Source organism: Tachypleus tridentatus, chromosome 11 (genome assembly GCF_004210375.1).
Source record: "Tachypleus tridentatus isolate NWPU-2018 chromosome 11, ASM421037v1, whole genome shotgun sequence".
Classification (NCBI taxonomy): Eukaryota; Metazoa; Arthropoda; class Merostomata; order Xiphosura; family Limulidae; genus Tachypleus; species Tachypleus tridentatus.
Window position 1 is genome coordinate 49,909,161 of NC_134835.1, and position 25,196 is coordinate 49,934,356.

General features: G+C 32.9%; 1 protein-coding gene and 1 long non-coding RNA gene across 3 annotated transcripts in view; one reads left to right on the forward strand and one right to left on the reverse strand.

Annotated features, from left to right (window-relative positions):
* The window catches only part of LOC143232121 (T-box protein 12-like), a 70,619-nt gene that overhangs the window by 35,428 nt on the left and 9,995 nt on the right, over window positions 1-25,196 (reverse strand). The window contains exon 1 of one of the 2 annotated variants that reach the window (XM_076467209.1): window positions 4,792-5,906. The exons of the other annotated variant lie outside the window; for it this stretch is intronic. Within the exon in view, the coding sequence (XP_076323324.1) occupies window positions 4,792-4,969 (178 nt within the window). The 5' untranslated portion in view covers window positions 4,970-5,906. Of the gene's footprint in view, window positions 1-4,791; window positions 5,907-25,196 lie in introns of those variants that run through there. 2 annotated transcript variants of the gene reach the window in all.
* Window positions 5,928-22,628, forward strand: LOC143232122 (uncharacterized). Its single transcript, XR_013017385.1, has 3 exons — window positions 5,928-6,103; window positions 9,252-9,318; window positions 20,057-22,628. It is a non-coding gene; the product is annotated as an uncharacterized LOC143232122 (long non-coding RNA).

The window sequence follows — 25,196 nt, forward strand, 5'->3', positions numbered from 1 at the left end:
CCTATACATTTCTACTATTTCTGGAGTATATACACTTTTGTTTCTATACTCTATCCTTATTGAAGTTTCCTCTATTTCTTCATGTTTGTCTATATCTTCTCTTCTGATTTCTCCATATTCTCTTTGTTGTTCCAACGTTTCCTTTTTGCCCATGTTCCCTCAGAATGTTCACTCACATATTATAGTCCTATACAGTTACTGTCTTATTTCTTAACAATGGGTGTCTTAATGTTATTCCTGTCATCAAATTTAAACGATAAAACACACGAGAATTTTGTGTTTATGTGCACATGTAAGGCTCTCAATGCTAGAAATCTGTGAAACATTTGTCACAGAAATCTTTCCCCATAAGGTTACAATTGGATACGATTTATTTCCTCATTCCATTAAGTGATTTTTTTCTTACTTCTCCCTTCTTCTACACTTTGATTTGTATTGATTAAAACAATCGAAGAATATTTACTTCCCTGTTTCCCTGTTCAAATAACTTATAAAACATAAAAATATGAAGTAGTAACTTATTTTTGTTTTCGATTAATTTATTACGCCTTACAAGCTCTCTTTTAGTTTTCTTGTGATGACTAGCTCCAGCTAAGGTAAGTTCAGGAGCTAAATGGTACATCTTAGTTGTTTCGTTAATTACTAAGTTTGTTTGTTTTTTGAATTTCGCACAAAGCTACTCGAGGGCTATCTGTGCTAGCCGTCCCTAATTTAGCAGTGTAAGACTAGAGGGAAGGCAGCTAGTCATCACCACCCTCCGCCAACTCTTGGGCTACTCTTTTACCAACGAATAGTGGGATTGACTGTCACTTTTAATGCCCCACGGCTGAAAGGGCGAGCATGTTTGGCGCGACGGGAATTCGAACCCGCGACTCTCGGATTACGAGTCGCACGCCTTAACACGCTTGGCCACGTCGGGCCGAATTACTGACTTAAATGCACTAACTGACTGTTAGCTGTAATTTGCAAATAGCTATTCTTAATAATACATCTATTGTGGTTCAATCTATTTAAGTTTCTAATTAATGTTTTCAGATTAATTTTTCCTGGAGAAACTTGCAATGTTGATCAAATGCAGTAATTTATACCATTAATAGCGTTTTATGATGTAATGTGAAATACAGCTTTATGTATGACGTGGCATCAGTTTTTCACTTGAATATGTCTTTCTATGATTATACCTAAAGAAAACAATTATTAAAGCACCATATCTGAGCCAATGTGAATGTCTTGTATAGCTTTCCTTTTTAGCTTATTGTTCCCGTAACACAAACATGAAAGTTACCATGGCAACATTTCACTAGTTATGGAGAAATAACCAACATAATATGTCTGTTTAATAGCAAGTGCTACGTTTCCTTATGTAGAACAACTAAAAACTGTTAAAACTCCATGAAATCGCATCTAAAGTAACGTTCTATACATAGTGATATTTAACATCTTTTAATCAGTGGTTTTGAAGAACCTATTTATTTATTTAATATCAGGAGCAAAACATATAATCAAACGTAAAAGTTTTAATCCTGTGTATATTATTACAAGGAATATTTATAATTACTTTCTTTACTTTACAGACTCATATATACATAATATCAACAGGAAAAACTAACATAATATATATTCCCTAAACTACGTAACATTTAAATAAAATATTACTACGTAAGAGTTACAAATTTTATAAATATTCACATACAACGTCCTATAAACAATACTATTAACCAATAACATATTTCTAAATAAGCTGCATAGAATATGTATGAATATCTACATATATATATGACAACAGTGATTCTAAATTCCAATATAAATCTAGGTTTTATTCAGCATCTTGTATTAATATGATCGAAGTTGTAGTACCGTCATATTACGCCAAAACATTAAATTTGTCGAATGAATCTGAACCACGTATTTAAACCTTTTGGTTTCCAGTAAATAAATTTATAGTTCTTCCTTTAAAATCTCTTTCTACTTTTAGTCAGCCGTAATAAACCTTGTAGGTTATAAGTAATGGATAAGAAAACAACCAGATGTTCAACAAAACAAATATCAGGGATATTTCAAGCAATACCTATTTGCAATATACTGTATTTCAATTTGTATACCATAAGTTATCAGGTGGTATTTTAGCTAGATGTATGAAAGATTTAAAAGTTAAAGAAAGAGGGCATTAATCACTTTCTCGTTGTCTCGCTGGGAAAGTTGTACCATTATTCATTCTTCAGCTAAAGGGCGGAAACACATAACACACCTGAGGTTACCTAAAGCGGAGCTAGTTACTGCTGAAAGTTATACCTCAACTTGAATAACGACAACTTCACAAGACATAACCTGTGGGTAACACTACCTATGTACCTACATATGACTTCATTAATGGACAAGATTTGCCAAGATTGGACAAGATTAAAGCTGTGAATAATTAATAAATCAGTAATAATTTCCTTTTCTTTTCCTTATACGTGGGTTATCTGTTTGTCTTCATGCTTATAATTTAAATTAGGACTTTTCAGGGTTTACAAACCATTTGAACAGCACTCACTGCGGATTTGTGTTAACATAAATCTCTAATCTTAAAACAGAGTTCCTTCAAATTAAGAAATATCACTTTAAAAATATAGATTTCTAATGTCTACCACATGAAGCAGTAAAGGTTGCATTATCAGCTCTAAGACAGTTTTCAATGCAGGATGTATATATCTTGTAAAAAATGGTATTTGTAAACAACAGTTTACCCCTGAAAAAGAAAGGTTCACCTTTCAAAAGCGTTCGGGCTATAGGGTTTTTATTTCATTTCTATTATATAACAAAAAATATACTTTGGGTTTATTCCCAGATTAAATATCAGATTACAAAGTATTTGACAATTAGCTTTCTTATTTGTGACTGTGTAAAGGAGACATACTCGCCAAAAGTTAAAACGCTTACCTTCGTTATTTTTTTTCTAAAGACTCGTTATTCGAGTTACATTGTGTTGTTTGATTTAAAATGTTCAGTATTACAGCTCAATTTTTATGTCTAAATTAACGTTTATACACCTTATATTATAGACCACCCTTTTCTATTGAAGATAATTTCTTTTAAAAACACTCATATTTTTCAGCACCTGAAACATATTCTTTTATTTTGACTTTTATTATCAACTAGGCAGCCGGTATTGAGTAAAAGACGTAATGAATTTTTTTTTGTAATTTCATTATGGTGAGAATAATTTAATATAACGATACCACAACGAGAGCAAATTAATGGTAAACACTCACAACATTTCGACTTCAGGTGGGACAGCGATAAGTTTTCAGACTTACAATGCTAAAATCTGGGGTTCAGTTATCTGCGGTGGGCAGAGCGCAGATAACACATTATATGAAATAAACACACTTATTTTATGGCCAGTGTATCTTTTCTAACATTCGGTTTTGTTTATGTTTGTATTTTAAGGTAGTATAAATATAACATGATTTGCATGTACGAAAAATGAAGTTTTTACTTAATTAAGCACCATTAGAGAAAAACACGAACTACCACCTGATTTTAAATCAAGTAGCATCTTGATATTTTACCCTTTTAATACTGTTAAACAATACACAATATTTTGGTCAATTCAACACCAATTCGTTATTTTTTATTGTTGCTCAAAATAATTGAAAAATATGTATATATACGTGTGTGTGTGTGTGCACGTATTGGTCAGCCCTACTGACTAGTTTTTCCAATGTGAAATAAACGCCAGGATGATAGGTACATCTCTATTTTTTCTCTTGACTTAAATATGTGCGAAATTACTCATTTTACCTCCATGATACACCCACCATTTTACTGTATTAAAAGTCTAAGCATAATGATAATTTTCCTGATACAGTACATTTTGCTAACGTCTAGTTAGTTCCGATTCAGAGAAACGTATGATATAACATTAGAGCAGAAGGTGTTAAATCATATGCAGTTAATCCAAATTATAGAACATACCTTTCCGGATCACTCGTTAAGGAGATTTCTAGAACATGTCAAACGTACTCGCTTATAGCCTGAAGCATAAGCAATAAAACGACCAGAAAACGAGCAGTACAACAGTTACTTACAGTTCTAGAACTGGCTTTGCAAACATATACATCTTCATCCATTTATGTTTAATATATCACATACATCTCTATCCATTTATGTTTTATTAAACATGGAAAGCTTCAGGATATTGATATTAGAAAGCCTATCATTACTCAAGTCTTTATTATATATATACTTTGACGAATATACTTACTAAATTGCTGTGTTCAACAAATAAGTTCAACTGGAGAAAAAAATTCTGAGATATTCTGAAATATTTATGTTCCCGAACAGTACATGTTCATGTTTACATGTTGCTCAACAATACCGGAAATTTTATTGTGTATTATTTTTCAGTAATTTTTTAAACAATGGATATAAAATATGGTGTAACTAAAGAATAACTCATATGACATTTCCTGCCATAAGTTGCTTAGAACACAGTTAATTTATTTTCTATCACCTGTTCTTTGCTCTGTATAATAAATGTTTTTAGGGCGAATTCCACTTTATCAGTTATCTAAATGTCATAAAAGCCTGAACTGCTAGGACACTTAACACCTTTTACTGACACATATGGCCGTTACTGAAAACAGTAAGTTTGTTTATATCTGACACTGTATTATCTATGAGAGACGTGTACATTTCTTTTTAATTAGCTGATACTATTTAACTTTCACTCATTAAAATATTAGAAATATTTTGTGAATCTAAATATAACGTGGCATTCAAATGTATTTACGGCTCAATACTGACCTGTTGAAGCTACGTTTTCTTCGTTGCGTCCGGATCGAAACGAAGGGACCTGACGGGCCATGATTGCAGCGATGGTGAAATCTGTGGCCTTAGGTCCTGTTGTCGGTGTTGATCCTTTAGCGGTGGCAGTAGAACTTAAGTGACGCGCTTGCATGGCAAGCGGATAAGTGATAACCATTGATGGGAAATCCTAAACCTTAGCACCGATGGGCCGTAGAAAAGCGAAGAACATGTAGTGTCAAAATAAAGTCAGTTTGACACTTACAAGTTGGCAGTGGCTGTTTTCTTGGAAAGTGAATACCACTGATCCAGCTTATTAGGATTTCCTCTCAAAAGAGAATCGTATATCAGCAATTCTACAAATATTGTCAGGAATTTTGGGGTTTTCCTTTTCGAGTCTATTCTATTGACGAAGCTAGATGTATTCTCTAATTACTTTGAGGATTAGTAACAGCAAGAAATATTTATCCATAATCCAAAGTATTTTGTGGTGAAACTGGAAGAACTAATTTTTCACCACATCAAAATTGATAGATGTCGTTCTCTCTGATGTACATTATTATGTCGATCATTTTCATAAAGTTGGTCATGTGCCAACTAATAAAGCAAAAATCAACCTACAGTATCCTATACAGCAATTACTTACCTATAGAATTACGTCGTACAAACATTTAACATTGATTAGAAGTTAGGAGGATACAGATAGATCCTAAACTACTGAGAAAATAACATCGTATTTAAACTAACATCCACAGCAGTTTTAGAACAGTCTTCTATAGTACACGGTTGCTTCATCGCCTTTGGTACTTGTAAGAGAATGTAAATGAACGAAAATGTGTTCAATTTGTATATTGTGCAAATGTATGAAAAGAAATACACAATATGGGCTACGGAGGTCTGTCTCACTCACTACTCACAGGCCACAAGTAGTATGAGTTGGGCAGCGAATGAAGTAGTTGAGGACCATAAATGAAGGTTTGGAGGGAAGTAAACTAAGGTGGCGCTGCTCACTAATCGCGTGTATCTGCGTCATGTTCTGAAGATTGAAACTACTGACGTGAGGCGGAGCAAGGATCGTAGATTGTTGGGCGGGGCTTAGTTATTCACGGAAAATGTACTAGCGAATTATTGTGCTATACACATATGCACCCCGGGGACGAACCTGTGGGACCTGTTTCACACCGTAGGTGACGCGGAGTAACGCATTATTGATTTGTGGCCCAGCTTCTGAAATGTACAGCAAACTATATACGTACAGTAGACCACGTGAGTGGAAATTCTGTTCAGAAGTTACTGAGCGAGGGCGCTACAGGTTGAGTGTTAAAATACCTAAAAACGAGTTTAATTGTCTGTTGTTAGTTTCTGTCTAAGTTTAAGCAAACAAAATTTTCGAAAATTGGATGCATGTTTTATACGAAATTTTGAAATTTAGCTTAGAATATACACAAAGAGGGAGTTCACATAACCTGTCTTAATTTTTGTTACCTAAAATTTAAAACTTATAGATATTGGAAAAAATAAAACGTATACATAAGTCTATCATGGTCAACTTTGAGAAGATATGTTAAATATCAAATAATAAACGTAAAAGATAACCTTTTGTTTGTGATTCATTAATAGTTTAAACGTCATCCAAAATCCAAAATTACCGTAGTTTGTTTCTATTCTTATTCCTAAGATACTTGTTTTTCAGGCTTATTGTAAGTGAGCTAAAAGATAAGTTCAACATTAAAAACATTTGTTTCATAACATGAATACAGAAAAGTTAGATTAGAAACCTAATAATATATTGTTCATGGAATTAATCAATTAGCATTGTAGCAATTTAGGCTTTCCTTTTCCAAGGTTACCTGGAGTTGGTCAACTGATTGTTGGTTTTTGTAAACTATATTCCTGAAAAGAAAACTGTAAATCGTATTGTTTGTGTGTTAAGTTGAAGAACGTAGCATTGCATAAATGTTCCTATTATTCCGAAAAAAATTAGAGTTTGAATGAAACCTTTTTATAAACATAGCTACCTTATTTTTTCAGTAATTAGAATGAAAATGGGGTTAAACCAAAAATAGTACATTAGAAATTTTCAGTGTTTCTTTTTTTATTAACTGTTTTAGCTATTGTTGACCTTTGTGTTTATCTCTTCTTTTATTCCTTTGTTGGATCTGGAACTTTTCTTTGTTTGGTCGACTATGTTTCTCTGAACAATTTGTTTTAAAATAATTATTTATAATTTTTATTAAATTAGTAAGTATAATAAAGTAAAGTAAAAAAACAACAGAACATATGATTATTCGATTATTAGAGTTTCTAAAAGAGGCAGAGAAATAAATAGAACTAATGTGAGAATATTTCGAAATCATCGTATTCTAAGTTCCACAAAACCTTACTGTTCTTTTCAACGAAATCAGTTGTATTTAGATTAAAGTTATTGTTCAAGTTTGGATTTCCTTTTCTGTATAACATGCAATATACAAAACATAAAACTTAACTGTTTTGTATGAAAATAAGGTTGCCAAAAGGAACTACTAAGACATCCAATGATTTGTAATTTCGTGCTTTATCTGCAGAAAATAACACATAAATCATATGCATGTTGTCTTATAATCAATTGGCGAAAAACCAAAAAAAAGTGTTGGGCTACTCGCTAAATAGGTGCTTCATTAAAGTTTGTGTGTGTGTTTTCTTATAGCAGAGCCATATCAGGCTGTCTGCTGAGTCCACTGAGGGGATTTGAACCCCTGATTTTAGCGTTGTAAATCCGTGGACCTACCGCTGTATCAGTGAGTGCTCTCTTAAAACCAATCTCTTTTATGTCGTCCAATCATGCAACATTTGTTTTTTATTTAATTTTGTATTCATTCTAAGACCACTGAAATTATTTCCTAGTCATTGTAGTTTTGAGTGGGATTTCTTTTTCTAAAATAATGAATTGTTAATTCAATATTTGAATTTTTTTCTGTAATTTGTATGTTTTTTGAATTTCGTAAAGCTGCACGAGGGCTATCTACAATAGCTGTCCCTAATTTAACAGTGTATGACTAGAGGGAAGGCAGCTAGTCATCACTGCTCACCGCTAACTCTTGAGCTACTCTTTTAACCAACGAATAATGGGATTTACCGTCACATTATAACGCCCCCACGACTGAAAGGGTGAGCATGTTTGGTGTGACGGCGATTTGAACGAGCGACCCTTAGAATGTAAGATGAGTGCCTTAACCACCTGGCCATGCCGGGCCTTTTTATATTTGGCAGTTATGAACGACTTAACGTGAACATGAATACATTGGTTTGTCATTTTTATATTATACTTTACATATTAGCTTCTCTAACAACGTTCTTTGCACTAAAGAAGAAAATTAAGTTAACAGTATTTAAAATAATCATTAATATTGTCTATAGTTATATGGGCCATTTACAGGAACGTAAAAACTAAAATTTAATTTCAGAATTAAAGTGTTCAAAAGATAGAGGTAATCCTCTCACTTACTTAAACTAATCCTCAGGACTAAAGTGTCTGACACAGAAGTATGTTACCCCACACACTTATCTAAACTAATATTCAGTATTGAAGTGTCCAATATGGTGTATTACACACATTAATTAAACAATATTCAAGATTGGAGTGTCCAAAATAAAAGTATTTTGCTCCCTAATCTAGGTTAATATTCAGGATTCAAGTGTTCAATATAGAGATAGTCCGTTCACTTATCTAAATTAATTTAACCTTCAGGGTGTAAGTGTCCAATACACAAGTATTCCATTTATTTAAGTTAATATTCAGGATTCAAGTGGCTAATACAGTGGTATTCCATCCAGCTATTTATACTAGTTTTTATAATTAATGTGTCCAATACAGAGGTATTCTACCCACTTAACTGAATTAATTATCAATATACAAGTAATTCATTAACTAAATAACGACCGGAATTAGATTTAATATAGAAGTATTCACTTGGCTAAAGTAATAAATACATTTACTCACTTGAATTTAAGTATTCAGAAATATTTAGAGCACAATATTATAAATAGTTAGGTTACAATACATGGCTTATTTCTAAGAAATCCATATTGTATATAAATAATTTATTATCATGATTGAAAATATGTCAACTTTAACTACATATAACCTGTTTTTAATGAAAGTGAATTATTAACTTATATTACGGCAGCTCTGAGTAATAAAATTAAATAAAGAATCACGACAGCGTTGCACACTTTCAGAGATCAGGTAACTATAGGAACAGTTACGCAGGCTGAATCCCAGGAGAAGTTCTGGTTATGGAGCTACGTGCACATATAGCATAGTTTCTATGATAACACACCGATCTCTTATCTTTGATCAAATCTCAGACTGTTTCATATTTTATATAAACCAGAAACACTAATAGCCTAACTATTTGCTTTGGATGTTTATTTATGTTCTCATTATGAATTTTCTCTGTGTGTATGAAATAACCTCATAGCACCACTTATCAGCGTTGAGAGCTTTCGATGATTCGGGAACAATGGAGAATATGTAGACTGTCAAAGGTAAAATTTTCTTGTTGTGAACATATATTAGTCTAATTAATTCTACTTTATTCGTATTAATTGTATAGTACTTGTCAATATTATATTATTTAGACATAGTTATATATGTTTCTGTTTTTTTTGTAACAAAGTGTTTTTGTCTGTGTGTACTGTAAGTATCAAAATGTCTAAATGGGTATCAAAAATGTCTATATAGGAGTTAAAGCTGTGTTACAATATAACACTTTAAAACCAACTTGCCTCCCAATGGCACAGTGGTATGTTTGAAGACTCACACTGCTAAAAACCAGATTTCGATACCCGTGATAGGCAGAGCACAAATAGCTCTTTGTGTAGCTTTGTGCTTAATTCCAAACAAACAAACAAAACTAAACCCTATTTCTTATCTTTCGCTTTTACACTGTTACATTATAGAAGAGTATAAAATCATCTCAGTTCTCTTCACATAAAATAAAATTTAGAGCACCCAAACTGCTAATGATTTATAATCATATTCGTCAAAGGTTTTATCTTGTGGAAATTCATGTATTGACATTTATTACAAATAATGTGCATTTGCTGTAGGGTGTTTTCCTCTAAATATATTGGAACTGGGAAATCGACAAAGAAAGCTTAGCTATGAACAGAAGACACAGCCTGCAGATCTTCTTCGGCAATTTGGGTACTTTAGGTTTGTGAAATCGAAAATCCGAATAAAAATACAATTTAGGAGCATTTTGTGAAACCATAAAAAGTGTAGCATCCGTTTCAACAATTTACCAATCGTACACACTTGGTTTGAAGAGAATTTGAGCGAAAAACTGGGTTTAGTTTTTGAAGTATGTTACATTATAGTATCTGTAGGGTTTATAAAGTAACTTATTTCGCTCTTAGACAAACCCCAAACAAACTATACATAAAAGTATAATAGAAAATAGGGTATCTCGATCATACTTCATTTGTATTACCTTCCCAGCTTACAATAAATGTAGTTCTGTGGTCTGTGCATGCTGTTCTCGTGACCCTTCATTTTAAATTTTGCCTACAAATTCATATTTATATCGCGTTTTCAAAATGAACTAATTGAGTTTAAAGTAAATCAGAGAAGAAAGAGGTCAAACAGAAGGATGTTGGAGAGGCCAGCGACGGACATTTGGGTGTCTTCCAATATCACCAAGTTATTTCTGTGTGATAAAAGTGAATTGAAAATTGCTTTGTTTGCGTGATATGTTATGCTTTCAACATTTTACGTTAAGTATTTTGTCTATTTTATATTCGTCTTTTCTATGTTGATTTAACGTTTGTCAAAATCTGTGAGACTGGTCAGTGAATAGGCTAACAAAAGCACTAATCACTGTATTTGACATCCCAAGAAACTGTACTATTTTAAAGGCAGTGAAACTACTTACAGTACAATTTAAGTGATACTGAATGTATTGAACCAATATAACCAGAATCTGAAGAAATACTGAGTACATCAGTAACCAGAATCTGAAGAAATACTGAATAAACAGTAATCAAAGTTTGAAGAGCAATCAGGTGAATCAGTAACTAGAGGTCAAAACGAGACTAATGGAAATAACTCATTTCCAGAATATGAGGAACATTGTCGAATGTGAAGTTAATATGTGCACATTTCGCGACAGAAAAGAATAAATTTATGGAAAATAACTTTTTGCTTTGTACATTATAGAATGAATAAAGCAGGTTGTAGACTGTGTAGGAACTGAGTCTGTAAATCAGGCCAGTAATAATTCCTCTGTAAAGCGTCATGAGAAGGGCTTAAAGTATTTGCATGTTGGTGTTATTTTAGAAAATGTCTTCTACAAACTAAATATACCAATAAATAATTACTTTTGTCTCACGTTAGCAGCTTAATTAGTTTAATAGAAGATAGCATACATCAAGTGCACAACTTGGTTTTTCATTCGCGATAATTTGCTGCATAGGCAAATATAATCAAAGACGAAGAATATGATGTTTTTGTAGAAATTATGTTATCACAAGATAAATAAAAAAATTAAAATATTGCAAATATGGATCGTAAAAACGTAAGGCTGAAGATGCCGTACGTATTATGTATTCAAACTGCAAATCCCTATATTGACTCCATCAAATGTAATTACAGGTAATAGCATAGAGCCAAAATAGTGATTTGTTACTATGTTACTCGGACTTTTTGCATTCTCTCGTTGCCTTAAATGAGAAAATAGTATTACATCGTAACGTGTTGTAGCTTGTAGAAAGTCCTAGGCCTTAGTCGAGCAATATATATATAGACGACCAAAGTAATGAAAGTATAAGAAAATTAGACTGTGTGATTGTGAGCTTAGCCATAACGTATTGTGGCGATTACTAGATTAAAAGAATCACAGCTTGAATTGTAATAACAGATATAAAGGAGCATAGTTTGTTTTGTCAAAGGGTATGTAAAGTGACTAAATCTGCGTGCGTATAATAAAAAGGAGACAATTATTTAAAAAAAATTAAAACTTTGGACACAACTGTGTTAACCAATAGTGTAAAGAATGTTTGTACATACGTTTGACTTATTTTGAATATATTATTGTATTGTATAGTGTATTATGCATTGTACATTTGTTGGTGAAATTTATAACCAACAAGTCACAGACATCTACTGTGATGAAGACGGCTTATAAAAAACCTGACACAGATAAAGTAGGAGATGAAATAATAAGCTATAGGGTTTCAGTTGGGAAATGTAAATGTTTTCCTTAAGTTTTTGATATCTTTTATTGGGCTAAGAACACAAAATATCAGTACAAGATGTGAATACAGAAATATGATGTTGTTTAATACAAATATTTGATTGTACTTAGCTGCTGGGACATAGAGGAGTTTTTCCACGCAGGAGAAGGATGGAATAAAATATAATTTACAGTCCAAATTCAAATAAAATGTTAAAGTGCGTTATATCATAACCTACTTTTGTATATGTCACCTTTTATTCCAAATAACATGAAGATAAAGTCCCTAATTCATACCAGTTTGTACAAGTAGTTGTGCCTCTCTTGAAGTAGGCTTCTTCTTCATGAGAAAAGCCAAAGAGTCAAAGTTATATGAGTTTCAAGCTTTATCTAATTGAAAGTATTGTTACATATTTATGCACTTTAAACATTCGGTTAGCAAGAATAGCATACTATATATATAACACATGCACGAAATTTAGAAAAAAAATATCTGAATATACCTAGCCAAAGATATATTCTAAGCTAGTTATAGAAGGATGAAATTCATACGTATTTTCATCATTCCATTGACAGAAAAGACTGCAGTAGTATGAAATGTAGTAAAACTTATGATTACTAGTTACGTGTATGGAAGACCAAATAGCCTCTATTATTTTATTCTTTCATTTTGCACATAAAAGATATACGCTAGGTGGTAGAAGCCTTAAATAGTCATGAAAGAAAGAAATAATGTAGATTATTGTGGAAGAAAAACAATAACTATTGTTTATCATATAAATGCGCCAATGTGTTATGAAGAAATACAGGCAGATGATAATACAGATCATTTTTCTTAGTAGACTTGATAATTTATTATTTCCTTAGCTTAGAATGCAGAGAACAGGCTAGTGTTCCTTCTATGGCCAAACTAACAATTTTTATTATACACATGTGTGTGTGTATATGTATAACCAAGTAACTATAAACTGCAAGTAGAGTTAGACGTTGCGCTAGATAAGTTTCCAGATGTCTTGGGCTCGGCATGGTCCGGTAGTTAAGGCACTCGACTCATAGTCCGAAGGTTGCGGGTTCGAATCCCCGTCACACCAAACATGCTCGCCCTTCCAGCTGTGGGGGCGTTATAATGTGACGATCAATTTCATTATTCGTTGGTAAACGAGTAGCCCAAGAGATGGCGGTGGGTCGTGATGACTAGCTGCCTTCCCTCTAGACTTACACTGTTAAATTAGGGACGGCTAGCGCAGATAGCCCTCGCGTAGCTTTTTGCGAATTTCAAAAATAAACAAACTACTAGGCGTCTTTATTAAGTATAAAGTTCGTTCCAATTGGCCAGAAAACCCGCAGTAGATTGAAAAAATGTTAGAGAAAGGTTTAGCAGTCAAATCGCATAGCCCTTTTGCGTCATCAACAGTTTCTGTGTCTAAGCATGGTGGTATGTTTATTAAAGTAAAAGATATTTTAGAACACCGCCTTTAGGGATTTTGAATCCCTGTTTCTTTCAGAATTAAAGAAGCATCTGCTACCTTCCAAAAGTTGATGGATTAAGTTCTTTGAGAGTTGAAAGAATTGACATTAATTTCTGTAGATAACGTAGCCCAATAAAATTTATAACAAGATTTTAGGCAGGGACAAATACTATCATGGCTCTACACCGTAAAATTAAGAGTGAAGATACTTATATGCCAATCTGCAAAACCACAAATATATTATCTTAGACACATCAAAGAAAAAGGAAAGCAAAAACAGGTCTTAAGCAAATAGCATTAGTTGTAAAGGCCACATATCTATAATATATTATACTGTGACTTTCACAAAACTAAAGCTTAGATTGCACATAAAGCACGTATTTTTAAACGTGGACCTCACCAACTACATGATGTAACTTTGGAAAGAGACGCGAAAATCAGCCTGTTCCGATAAAGTAGCAAAAGCAGCTATACACAGAGAATATTCTATCATAGACTAGTCTAGAATTAAAAAACAACAACCAAACTACCAATGACACTGTATGTATTATGTGTGTAAAAGAAAGTGGTGTCTATATCAAAAACATTGTTATAAAAAAAAACCACCATGTTTTGAAAAGAGCCCAGCAGTATAAAGTGGAAAAATTAGACAAACGAGCGAAGTTATGAGAAACAATTCCGGCACATTGTAATCTGTTATTACTTTTATAAGTGTGTCTATATCCTTTGTTCTCAAAGATGTCCCAATTGTTTCTTCTAACTAATTGTTCTATGTGTTTGATTACAGCGGATAAAGATTAGTATTTGCAGTTTGACTATTGTTACACATCTTTTAATAACAAGACTAAAAATACTGTGAAATTACGAGATTGTTCCAATTGTTTCTTCTAACTACTTGTCCTATGTGTTTGATTACAGCGGATAAACATAAGTATTTGCAGTTTGAATATTGTTACACATCTTTTAATAAAAATATTGTTAAATTACGAAAGTGTCCCAATTGTTTCTTCTAACTTGTCTTGTATGTCTGGTATTTTAACACAATGATGACGTTTTTGTCATAGATAATACACCCAAGCAAGTAGGAATGAACTGTTATCACGCTTGAGTGGAAATATAAGTTTTTCTCTCTAAAATATTGATGATTCAGACTTTTATGCATCACTTTGATGAATTCTTACCATAGGGAGAAGCAATAACTTTACGAACTTACAACTCTAAAATATGAAGTTGAATTCCTCGTGGTGAAAGAATAGAGATAATTCATTGTGTAGCTCTACGCTAGAAGCACTACAAACTAATGAATTATTGGTAATTAAGACCCTTCACACATTGTTCTTGATTGTAACTTCTGACGTAGGTTTAATACTGCCTTGAAAACACTGTATGCGTTCACTTATGCGATTCTTTACCGTATTTTTAGTTATTATATATGGATAAAATCAGGAATAGCCACATGCTGATCAGTGAAAAATTATAAAAAAATCAATTTGCAATACCATAAAAATTAATGCTACAAAGACAATAGTAACACAGAAATATTAAAGTACAATAGTAACACAGAGATATTAAAGTACAATAGTAACACAGAGATATTAAAGTACAATAGTAACACAGAGATATTAAGCTACAGTAGTAACACAGAATTATTAAACTAAACTAATAAGAAAATTTTATGTACACGTATCAGAGCTATGTTTTCATGTTTTTCATATGTATTAAAAACTATTCATAAAATATAACCTCTGTTTACATAAAAATCTACATAAACGCTTTAAACCACGTGCTAGAGTGACACTGAAAATTACAACAACAAAAGTACAGGATACAAATTAAGTGTATCAGACTCATATTATTGCATTTTGTTGATGTTTAGCTGTATTCTTTTATTGACTAAACCAAAGACATTCATTCTTTCTTCTTGAAACTATATAATGAATCTTTTATGAAATTATAATAATCGAAATTCGGGATAAAATAATGTTTAGCTTAAAATATGTAATGATATTAACTTCGAACCTCACTGTGAATCAAGAAACTGAAAAATGAATATAAATAAGAATAATAATGTTAATGTCAATCACGCCATGTTTGTTGAAGCCATCTTCAGCGAAAGGTGTGTGTTTTCTTATAGCAAAGCCACATTGGACTATCTGCTAAGTCCACCGAGAGGAATCGAAACCTTGATTTTAGCGTTGTATATCTATAGAATTACAGCAAAAAGACTTAATTAGTTGCAATCACAAAATGAGGCAAAAGAAATCTATTGAAAATTCCAACCCCACTCAAAATATCAATGACATAATAAGTTATCATCTGTGGTCAGTGTTAGTTGACAATAAAAACTATTTTTCAATAAATACTAGGATTTGAAGAATGTATGTACTTATGTATGTGTGTTTTAGTTTTATATTTCGTATTTTTCGAGATTTTTATTTTCGATAAGTAATAAAATAACTGTCTTACATATACAAGTATATACACTTATTATATACAATTTTTAATTACTTGCCCCCCAGTGGCTCAGCGGTATGTCTACGGATTTACACGCTAAAATCCGGGTTTCGATACCCGTGGTGGGCAGAGCACAGATAGCCCATTGTGTAGCTTTGTGCTTAATTCAAAACAGCAACAACAACAATCTTAATTACTTTCAAGTCACAGAGTCAACAACATTCACTTAATGGATGACTAATAATCCGAACTTACCATTATTGGATATGTGTGTGTGTGTGTGTTTCTCGTAGCAGGCCACATCGGGTTATCTGCTGAATCCAATGAGGGGAATCAAAACCCTGATTTTAGCGTTGTAAATCCGTAGACTTACCGCTGTACCAGTGGAGGACCCATTATTGGATTCCTTTTACACAAAAAAATTAATCAAATATTCAATAGTTTACTAAACGGGTTTCTTTCAGGCATTATTAATGACTAGAATTCAAACGTTGTTAGTATTTCTTATTAATAACAATATTTATTTCATTTTTTTTTCTGTTTGAAAACGTATGTGTGTGTTTTCTTATAGCAAAGCCACATCGCGCTATCTGCTGAGTCCACCGAGGAGAATCGAACCTCCTTATTTTAGCGTTGTAAATCCGTAGACTTACCGCTATACCAGAGGATGGCGTTTAAAAACGTAGTTGTTGTTGTTGTTGTTTTTTGCTGTAATATATCCGACAAATTGACAAGAACACTTGTATCCTTCCCTGTATGACTACTGACACTTCTTCACTCTTTTAAACAGTTTTACTGGGATTATTTTTTCTCTATATCCTGCTTTAGTCTGCTGTTTTCTCACCCCATTGTTTAACTGCTCATCTTCGCCTGCCTTAGTGTTAGCCGTATATTCGACTTCACAGTGAAAAACAAAAGATACAGACGTTCTTTGCGGATGCCAGCGGTGAAAATGTCCGTTAAAATTACAAGAGGACTGGGAAAAGTGGGTGTACATCCGAATAAAACCCAGCAGTCCATTATGATGTAAGAGGCAAGGATATACCGCAGCGGATGTAGATAAGATGGCTGAGCTCGTCAGTTCCGACAGAGCAACCAGCCCAAGCGGTTTACTTTCAACATTTTTATCATAACACTTTCTCTGTAGCAGCAAATAATCTTCAGAGAGAGCACTAAATATGACTCTTAAGTACATGAAGAAAATTTATTTAAAAATAAGTAAGATATTAATAATTCCCCAAAGTGTCGTGAAGATCACATAAATTCGTTAAACACATTTCGCAGTAAAGAGTCTCTCTACAGAAGAGCAGTTTACTGAACATTTTATGTTAAATTTTGTGAGGTATAAAAACACTATAAGAATATATTTTTAAAAGATCCACACAAAACAGAAGGGGGAATAACTAGTTTGTTTGTTTTAATTTCGCGAAAAGCTACTCGAGGGCTATCTGCGCGAGCCGTTCCTAATTTTGTAGTGTAAGACTAGAGGGAAGGCAGCTAGTCATCACCACCCATCGCAAACTCTTGGGCTACTTTTTTACCAACGAATAGTGAGATTGATCGTCACATTATAACGCCTCCACAGCTGGAAGGACGAGCATGTTTGGTGTGACGGGGATTCGAACGCCTTAACCCACCTGGCCATCCCGGGTCTAGAGATAACTACTAAAAAAAATAAGATGTAACTTTAGTTCTAGTTCTAACTTTTCTTAATTGAAGGGAAGGGTTAATAAGACATATAAAGTGGTCAAATCTAGAATTAGATTAATGAACGACATTACTTTGGGAGGGGGGCACCTATACTTCAGGGGTCCGGCCCACTGCTTTCGCCCCGCTAGCGTCGGCCCTGCTCAACATGGGAACAGGAAATGCTTGTTAAATAATGCGACGTTGATTCGCGTTTTATGTTTTCAACCCATTTAAGTAAAGAACTAGTGTTAAGGTCATGAGTAACCTACAGCATAAAAAATGCAGAGTGTTTATACATTAATTTTCCAGCAAGATATGGCAACTTTTACGTTACAACCAAGACTTACACCCGTTTCATCTCTTCTTTCTTATCCATGTAAAGCAAAATATACGAATTACATTAAAATAAGACACAAACTACAAAAGAAATACATTATTTAGGAACAGAAGGATATTAAATAACTTACTTGAAACTTAATTATATGCTTATTAGTGTGGGATATCACAATAAATGCATTTGTTATCGTTTTGAATATAAAGGTTAAAAGGTTATTTTATCAAGTGGTTTATACAATTATCGTGTTCACTATCTGACACTTCTACTATGCTATTTATTAGCAGAAACAATTAATTTTTCTATGCTACTGTATGACATAATGATACAGTATGACATATTAATCTTCACACTTTTATTCACTAAAAAAGATATGTTGTAGATGTTGAATCATCTGTTTCTATACTAAATCTGAGGACAGCTGGTATTGGTAGTAAAACTTTTACTAATAAAGCAGAGAACAACGTTTCGACCTTCTTCGGTCATCTTCATATACTAATGTTCTGCCCGATAACGTACTGTCAGTCACCCTCCGTACAACCGACGTTAAAGCACGAAACTGTAATTTCAAGCAGCAATTTATTCTACATGTTTCCTTTCAATGTACATATAAAATTACAAATATTCTATTGATTATATTTTTCTGTAAGGCACTGCTTATAGCAAGTCCTTAAGCAAAGAATATATATATAAACAGTGATCCACGTATAAGAACAACAAGAGTAGCGAATAAAATTATTTATTGTGGACTTATGGACGACACAGAGCTTAACAAAACTGATAAAACTAGTTTATGATATAAAACCTTAGTTCTATAGACAACAACAGCAAGAGCAAACGTTTGTCTGAAAGAAAATTCGCAGATTTGTAGAATCTGAGCATGTGTTTTCTGTTTGGCTTATTGTGTTCGATATGATAGTTTATTTAAATTAATTTGGGTTATCCTAAACGCAGCATTCAACTTCTCAACACCAATATTAGCATGGTACAATTTTACGTTTTTTTTCAGGTATATGAGGAATAAGAGAAACTGTGTACTGAGATAGGATCTTACAAACAATAAAGATAAATATTTCATTTACCGGCGTCTCGTGGTTAACCTTAATAGTTGTGACAACTCGGAATTTAAGTATGTACCACGATTACACGAATTCACATAAAAATTTTTATTATTAGAAATGCTATCGCGGACGATTATTTTACTGTGTTTTCTTTCAATCAGTTCAACTGTATCCACACCCAAATTAAAAAAAAAAATACACAGACAGGACATTACTGGAAAAGGAGGGAAAAGACATGTGAAAAACTGAACAGATTAATTATATATAGCCTTTCTCAACCATTCGAGTGACGTTATACATGTGTTATTACAATAAACGAGAGGTTCGTGAAATAATAATGTATTGAATATTATAGAGCCGAAAATGGTTTATATATTTGTATATACTTATTAATAATATTTTATCAGAGCAAAACTCAAAACCAATCTGGTAATGAGTATGACTAATTAACTACATTTTTCTAACTTTTTTATTTACAAATATTAATATGTGTTGTTTCACCAATTAGGAAACTCTCGTTGTTAACGGTATTTTTAGCCATAAACCCAGTAGTACCTCACAAAATTCGAACAGTTTAGGAGATGTTAAGTTTGTTCTAATTCTATATATTAGCTAACAATGCAAAACAGTTTGTTTTCAAGTTTCATAAGCAAAAAACACACAAAAAACTTATAAAAACATCCGAAACGACTTTGCCTTTAGTTAACTACTTTTTATTAACTTTATTTTGCGACACAATGAACATTGTTTTGTCAAGCTTTCTGAATCAGTTATCTGTTCCATTATCAAGTTGGTAATATGATACGGCTACTTCAACTTTCCTTTTAAGATAAAAGTGCTAATAGTGATGCACTTGTCATACTATTTTCGGTAATTCTACAGTGTTGTCGCTATTTGTTAGTTTAAGCATATATATCATGCCTGAAATATGTATATTTTGTCTTTTTTCAGTTGCTATTATACATTAGTACTGGTAGAAGATATTTAAGTGAATAAGTAACATTTTCAGTAATAATGAAAGTGTTTTTAATTCATCTGCCCTAGACCACCACCATCGAAAACACTACCTGGGCCATGATCAAGGCGGAAAGAGTGTTAGGCCTTGCGGTGGGATCACCAGCAGGTCAACACTTCTTCACATCCACGCACGCATAGGTGTAGGGTGGCGTGCTTATTTCTCGAACCCAACCGTTTCGGTAAGAGGCTGAACAGAGAAAATTGGTAGCTTGCAGACGGCAACAACACCTCGATGATGATGTATTACCAAGGAAGAGGGATAATTGTCAATTTACGCGCAAACAAGCACTAAGATATCCATAAAAGTCGGCCCCAGAAAGAACACGTTCGAAAAATAGCACAAATGCTTTTCGGCTGAAGTAAAAAGAGAAAATTTGAACGACAGACTTTGAATATTGCAAAAAGAATTCTCATCAGATATATTTTTCCACTAGTTCTTTCTCTTTGTGTTAAAGTCAACAACGCACATTGTATCCCAAGCCTGACTATCTTATATAAGTACATACTTTCGTCTATCTTGACCCAAGTTTGTAGGTATACACCGTTTCGTATAACTATCTCTATTGTTTTATCAAAATTCAGTAAGAAATAAATCTGGACAGACACCAGTCATACAACTGTTTTACCATTCAATTTATATATGTATAATCTAGACCTGACGTATCTTCAAGAACTCTTGTCATAAGTGAGAATATACAATGGTTATCATTTAATGTAAAACTACCACTTTTTTACCCTGTATGTGTATGTGTGTGTGTGTATATATATACACATTATATATATATAATGTATACATATATACATTATAAAAACGCTTTTTTAGACAAAAGAATATATGTAAATATAGTAGTACTGTCTGTTGTATGTTCATGTAACTATTTCGAGTGTGGATGGACCTTAACAAGAATTGGTATAAAGATCCATTAGGTCCATGCTTGGGTACATAAAAATTTTCAGTTTTGCTTCTTTTATTGGCGTTTTTAAGTTTTTTTACTACTACCTCGTCTTCTGTCGATGAACCTTTGCCAAATTTTATATGGATCCATGTGAAGATAAATAGAAATCTTTAGTTTTGTGGGATTTAACGAGCATTTTCGCGATTTTTACCACTATTTTGCCCTCTGTCGATGGATCTTCACTAAATTTGGCATGAAGGCTTCTTCAGTTCTTGCAGAAATACTTGCAAATTTGAAATTCACGTTTTTGTATTTTACTGTTTCTAGGGGCAGTTTCACAGTTTTTGGGTTGTTTTTTTTTTTTTACAATTACCTATAAGGGAAGCAGTTTTTCATGCCCAAAGATAACATTTCGTTTAATCATTAGTTTACATAACTTCTGTCCAAGGGACAGGTACTCCAGCTAGTACAGAATATATTTATCTGTACAGTCTCCTATTATTCAGCTCTTACAAATAAAACATTCAATATCTATAAAGTGTATTTTAATTTCTTTTTTGTACACTGGTTTAGTTTTGTTTTGGCATTATCTGTAAACAGTAATGAAAATTTGCTTGATTATCTTTCAACAGGCACAAATAAAATAAGTAACCTGAAATTGGTCATCACTCTAACGTTGTGACAAATAGACCTAATACAACACACCTGGCAGGAAGGAATGCTATTCAAAGCAATCTGTATATTGTTTATATACGACGACATTCATCAAATCGTTAGTTGAGATACTATTATTATTCAAACTAACGTAAACTGAGACTTGAAACACAAAGGGTCATTTGATTCAATGCATTTTAAGTTTTATTTCAATATTTACTCAAGAAATATACTTATTTCAATATCTCTAACAACTGTGTTTTCGAAAAAGAATAATTTTGTTCCTTAATATTGGCCCGGCATGGCCACGTGGGTTAAGGCGTTAGACTCATAATCTGAGGGTCGCGGGTTTGAATCCCCGTCGCACCAAACATGCTTGCCCTTTCAGCCGTGGAAATCTTATAATATTACGTTCAATCACATTATTCGTTAGTAAAAGAGTAGCCTAAGAGTTAACGGTGGGTGGTGATGACTAGCTGCCTTCCCTTTGATCTTACACTGCTAAATTAGGAACGGCTAGCGTAGATAACCCTTGTATAGCCTTGCGCGAAATTTGAAACAAATAAACCAATCACTAACATTAGGCAAACGAGAATAAGCCCTGCGTGGCCAGGTGGTTAGGGCGCTCGACTCGTAATCTGAGGGTCGGAGGTTCGAATTCCCGTCGCACCAAACATACTCGCTCTCTTAACCGTGGGGGCGTTATAATGTGACGTTGGTAAAAGAGTGGCCCAAGAGTTGACGGTGGTTGATGATGACACTACTAGATTAAAAACGGCTAGCGCAGATAGCCCTCGTGTAGCTTTGCGCGAAATTTAAAACAAAACACACAAAAGCAAAGCTAACAAGATTATTTGTATGACTATCTGAAAACAGCTCAATTTATAGATGGTGTGTCCATGTGAATTTGCAGTAATGCCATATTTAAACACCTTTCACATAACAATTCTCAACTGGCCATTAGAAACTCTTTTCCATTCTTTTGTTCCATCCTGTTGTACAGAATTATGTATACTAAAAAGATAAATAAATCTGTGTCTAGCATTGTACTTCTGGAACTCCTTTCCAATTTACTGCGGAAGCTTTGAAATATTAACCAAGACAATGATTACTGCTATCAGTTAATATAGGGACGTTGACGGCTAGTAGAAGCACTGCAGGACTCCTATAGGCTAGGATCACGTGTATATATATATATATACCTTCATTTTACTCTAGCACCATTAACGAGACGATCTGAACTCCATCACGGAATGACTTCATGATGCTTTTAAAAGAGCCGATATCAGCGGATAGATAAAGAGGTATAGTGCCTCTGTGTCTTCTCTCTCCCCGTTTTTTTTTATTTTTTTCGGTTTTTCAGGCCCATAAATAGAGATAAAACGCGGAGGAAATATTCATCATTTACTTTTGTAGATAGTCTTTCCAGTCATAATACCGACTGTAACACGTAGAAATAGATGAGTAATACTTTGCAAGGTGGTAGGATAAAGTAGCATTCCAACGTAAAAAGACGCCGGCCTTCTTAACTGTTCTCCTGTTAATTATACTGTGAATGGGTCGAATTATCCACGTAAAAAAATTACAAGAGATACATGCAGCTCGTTAAAATTAGTAAATTGTTAAATTAAAAATATTACAGGCGACAGTGTTATTAAGAAAGTTGAAAAAGTATGACTGGGATTACTGAAAAACAATTAAAACTTATACCATGACTTAGTATTTTGATACAATAAAATATGATACTCAAAAGCATTAGATTGTAATAGGTATTCGAATGTTAAAGACGTGTTTATTATAATGTTCCATCGTCGTCATCCTGTCGTTTTATAAAAACAGTAAAGTGTTAATAATAATAGCTGACAAATTTTGAAATATCTCATAGCAAGAACAGTAATTTATACAACGTTTAAAATATATATTTTTATCAATATTTTTAAAACGATTTATTTATATGATCAATTGCCTTACGTCTATAACAGACGAATGACTAGCATTCTTAAGACGTAATATAAAGGACGACATAACTTTTATGTAATTTCCTGAGAATCATTGCTGAAGAATACTCTGTACAGAAATAGAAACTAATAATATACTTATTTCTTAGTATTCTTACTAAAACTACGGAAAAACAACACGTTGTTATTATGTTCTTGTCGTTATCCATGTGTTGAACAACACCAACTCTTGTAAGTCCTCACTTTCAAGCAGACTTGTGCACGCGAATTTTTTAAAAACAATTTGCCAAACAAGAGGAAAAGTTACGGGAGAATAGATACTATTGCTATTCACGTATTTATCTAATTATGTAGAAGGAATAACGTTGTTCTCGTTGGTTCCACGAACAACAGACTACTCACCCCTGGCCTTCTCGAAGTATCTTTCATACAAATATATTATCTGAGTCGCTTCCTTATCATCCGTTTGCTAAGGTAACTAGATAGTTAACCAGCTAAGCACAACAACTGCTTGACATTTTGCCTGTTTCTCTACTGGTAGACACAACACTTACTTTACATTACTCTTCAAAAGAGTTTGAGATTTTAAAGCATCGAGTATTTTAAGTCATACGTCTCGGTGAATGAATACTGTTTCTGATACAAAATAATGTCGCACAAACTTCTTATCTTTAAATCCTTTAAATATCTTGTTTTCTTTATGAATCACAAATTCGCCACGTACAAACGGCAGACTTATAACTTACACTGACAGAAATCTTATGCATAAACATTTAAAAGCTGAATGTGTTAATTTTGGCTTATTCATGTTCTCATCCGTTTACATTAGTCGCTTTTGATGTTTAAATTCTACATTTCAAAATTGCATCACTTAAGTGATAATTCTAAAAGCCCATGAGTGAAAGCATATGAGAATTTGAAATTCAACTATCTCACATCTGTTGCATCTAGTGTCAATGTAGCAATTAGCTCAACACCAAGGCTCATCAGTTTTCATCAGTAACGAATATAATAATGTTCTCTGTTAAATATCTCCTCTAAATCTCGAGGTTAATTACGTCATTAATTTCTTTCACTTCGAAATCTAATTACCCAGACACCTAACCTATAAAATATAAAATCCTCCAGCCATAAAGTACTCGATTCGTTTATAAATAGTCAAATTTTTAAATTCATTTTTCACAAAATGCAAGATATAATACTTCACCTGTGGATACATATATCTTTATTCCATAAGGATGTTTAAAGAACGACTTTACTTTTATTTATTTTTTAAGCTAACATTACTATAAAATGTAACGACTAATCATAATAAAATCACTTTTCATAACTGTTCTGTATTATTTTCCCCATGTTCTCTACTACAAAAGTGCGTTAATCATTATCCATTATTTCTTTGACTGTTGCTTTTCTATATTGTTTCTTCAAAAGGAAAAAAAAAATAGAAAAAACTTTTAGATCAAATATTCATTTTCTAACGTATGTGAAAGTTTAATATTTGTCTGATGTGATTAGAAAATAATATATTCAACTTACATGAAAGCGTATTACGACTATTATCATAATTGACTCACGAATACAATACCATATATTGAATTACATAACCGAGCTTAATAAATTTGCTGTCGGACGAAAAATGAATGATATTCAACTTTTTTC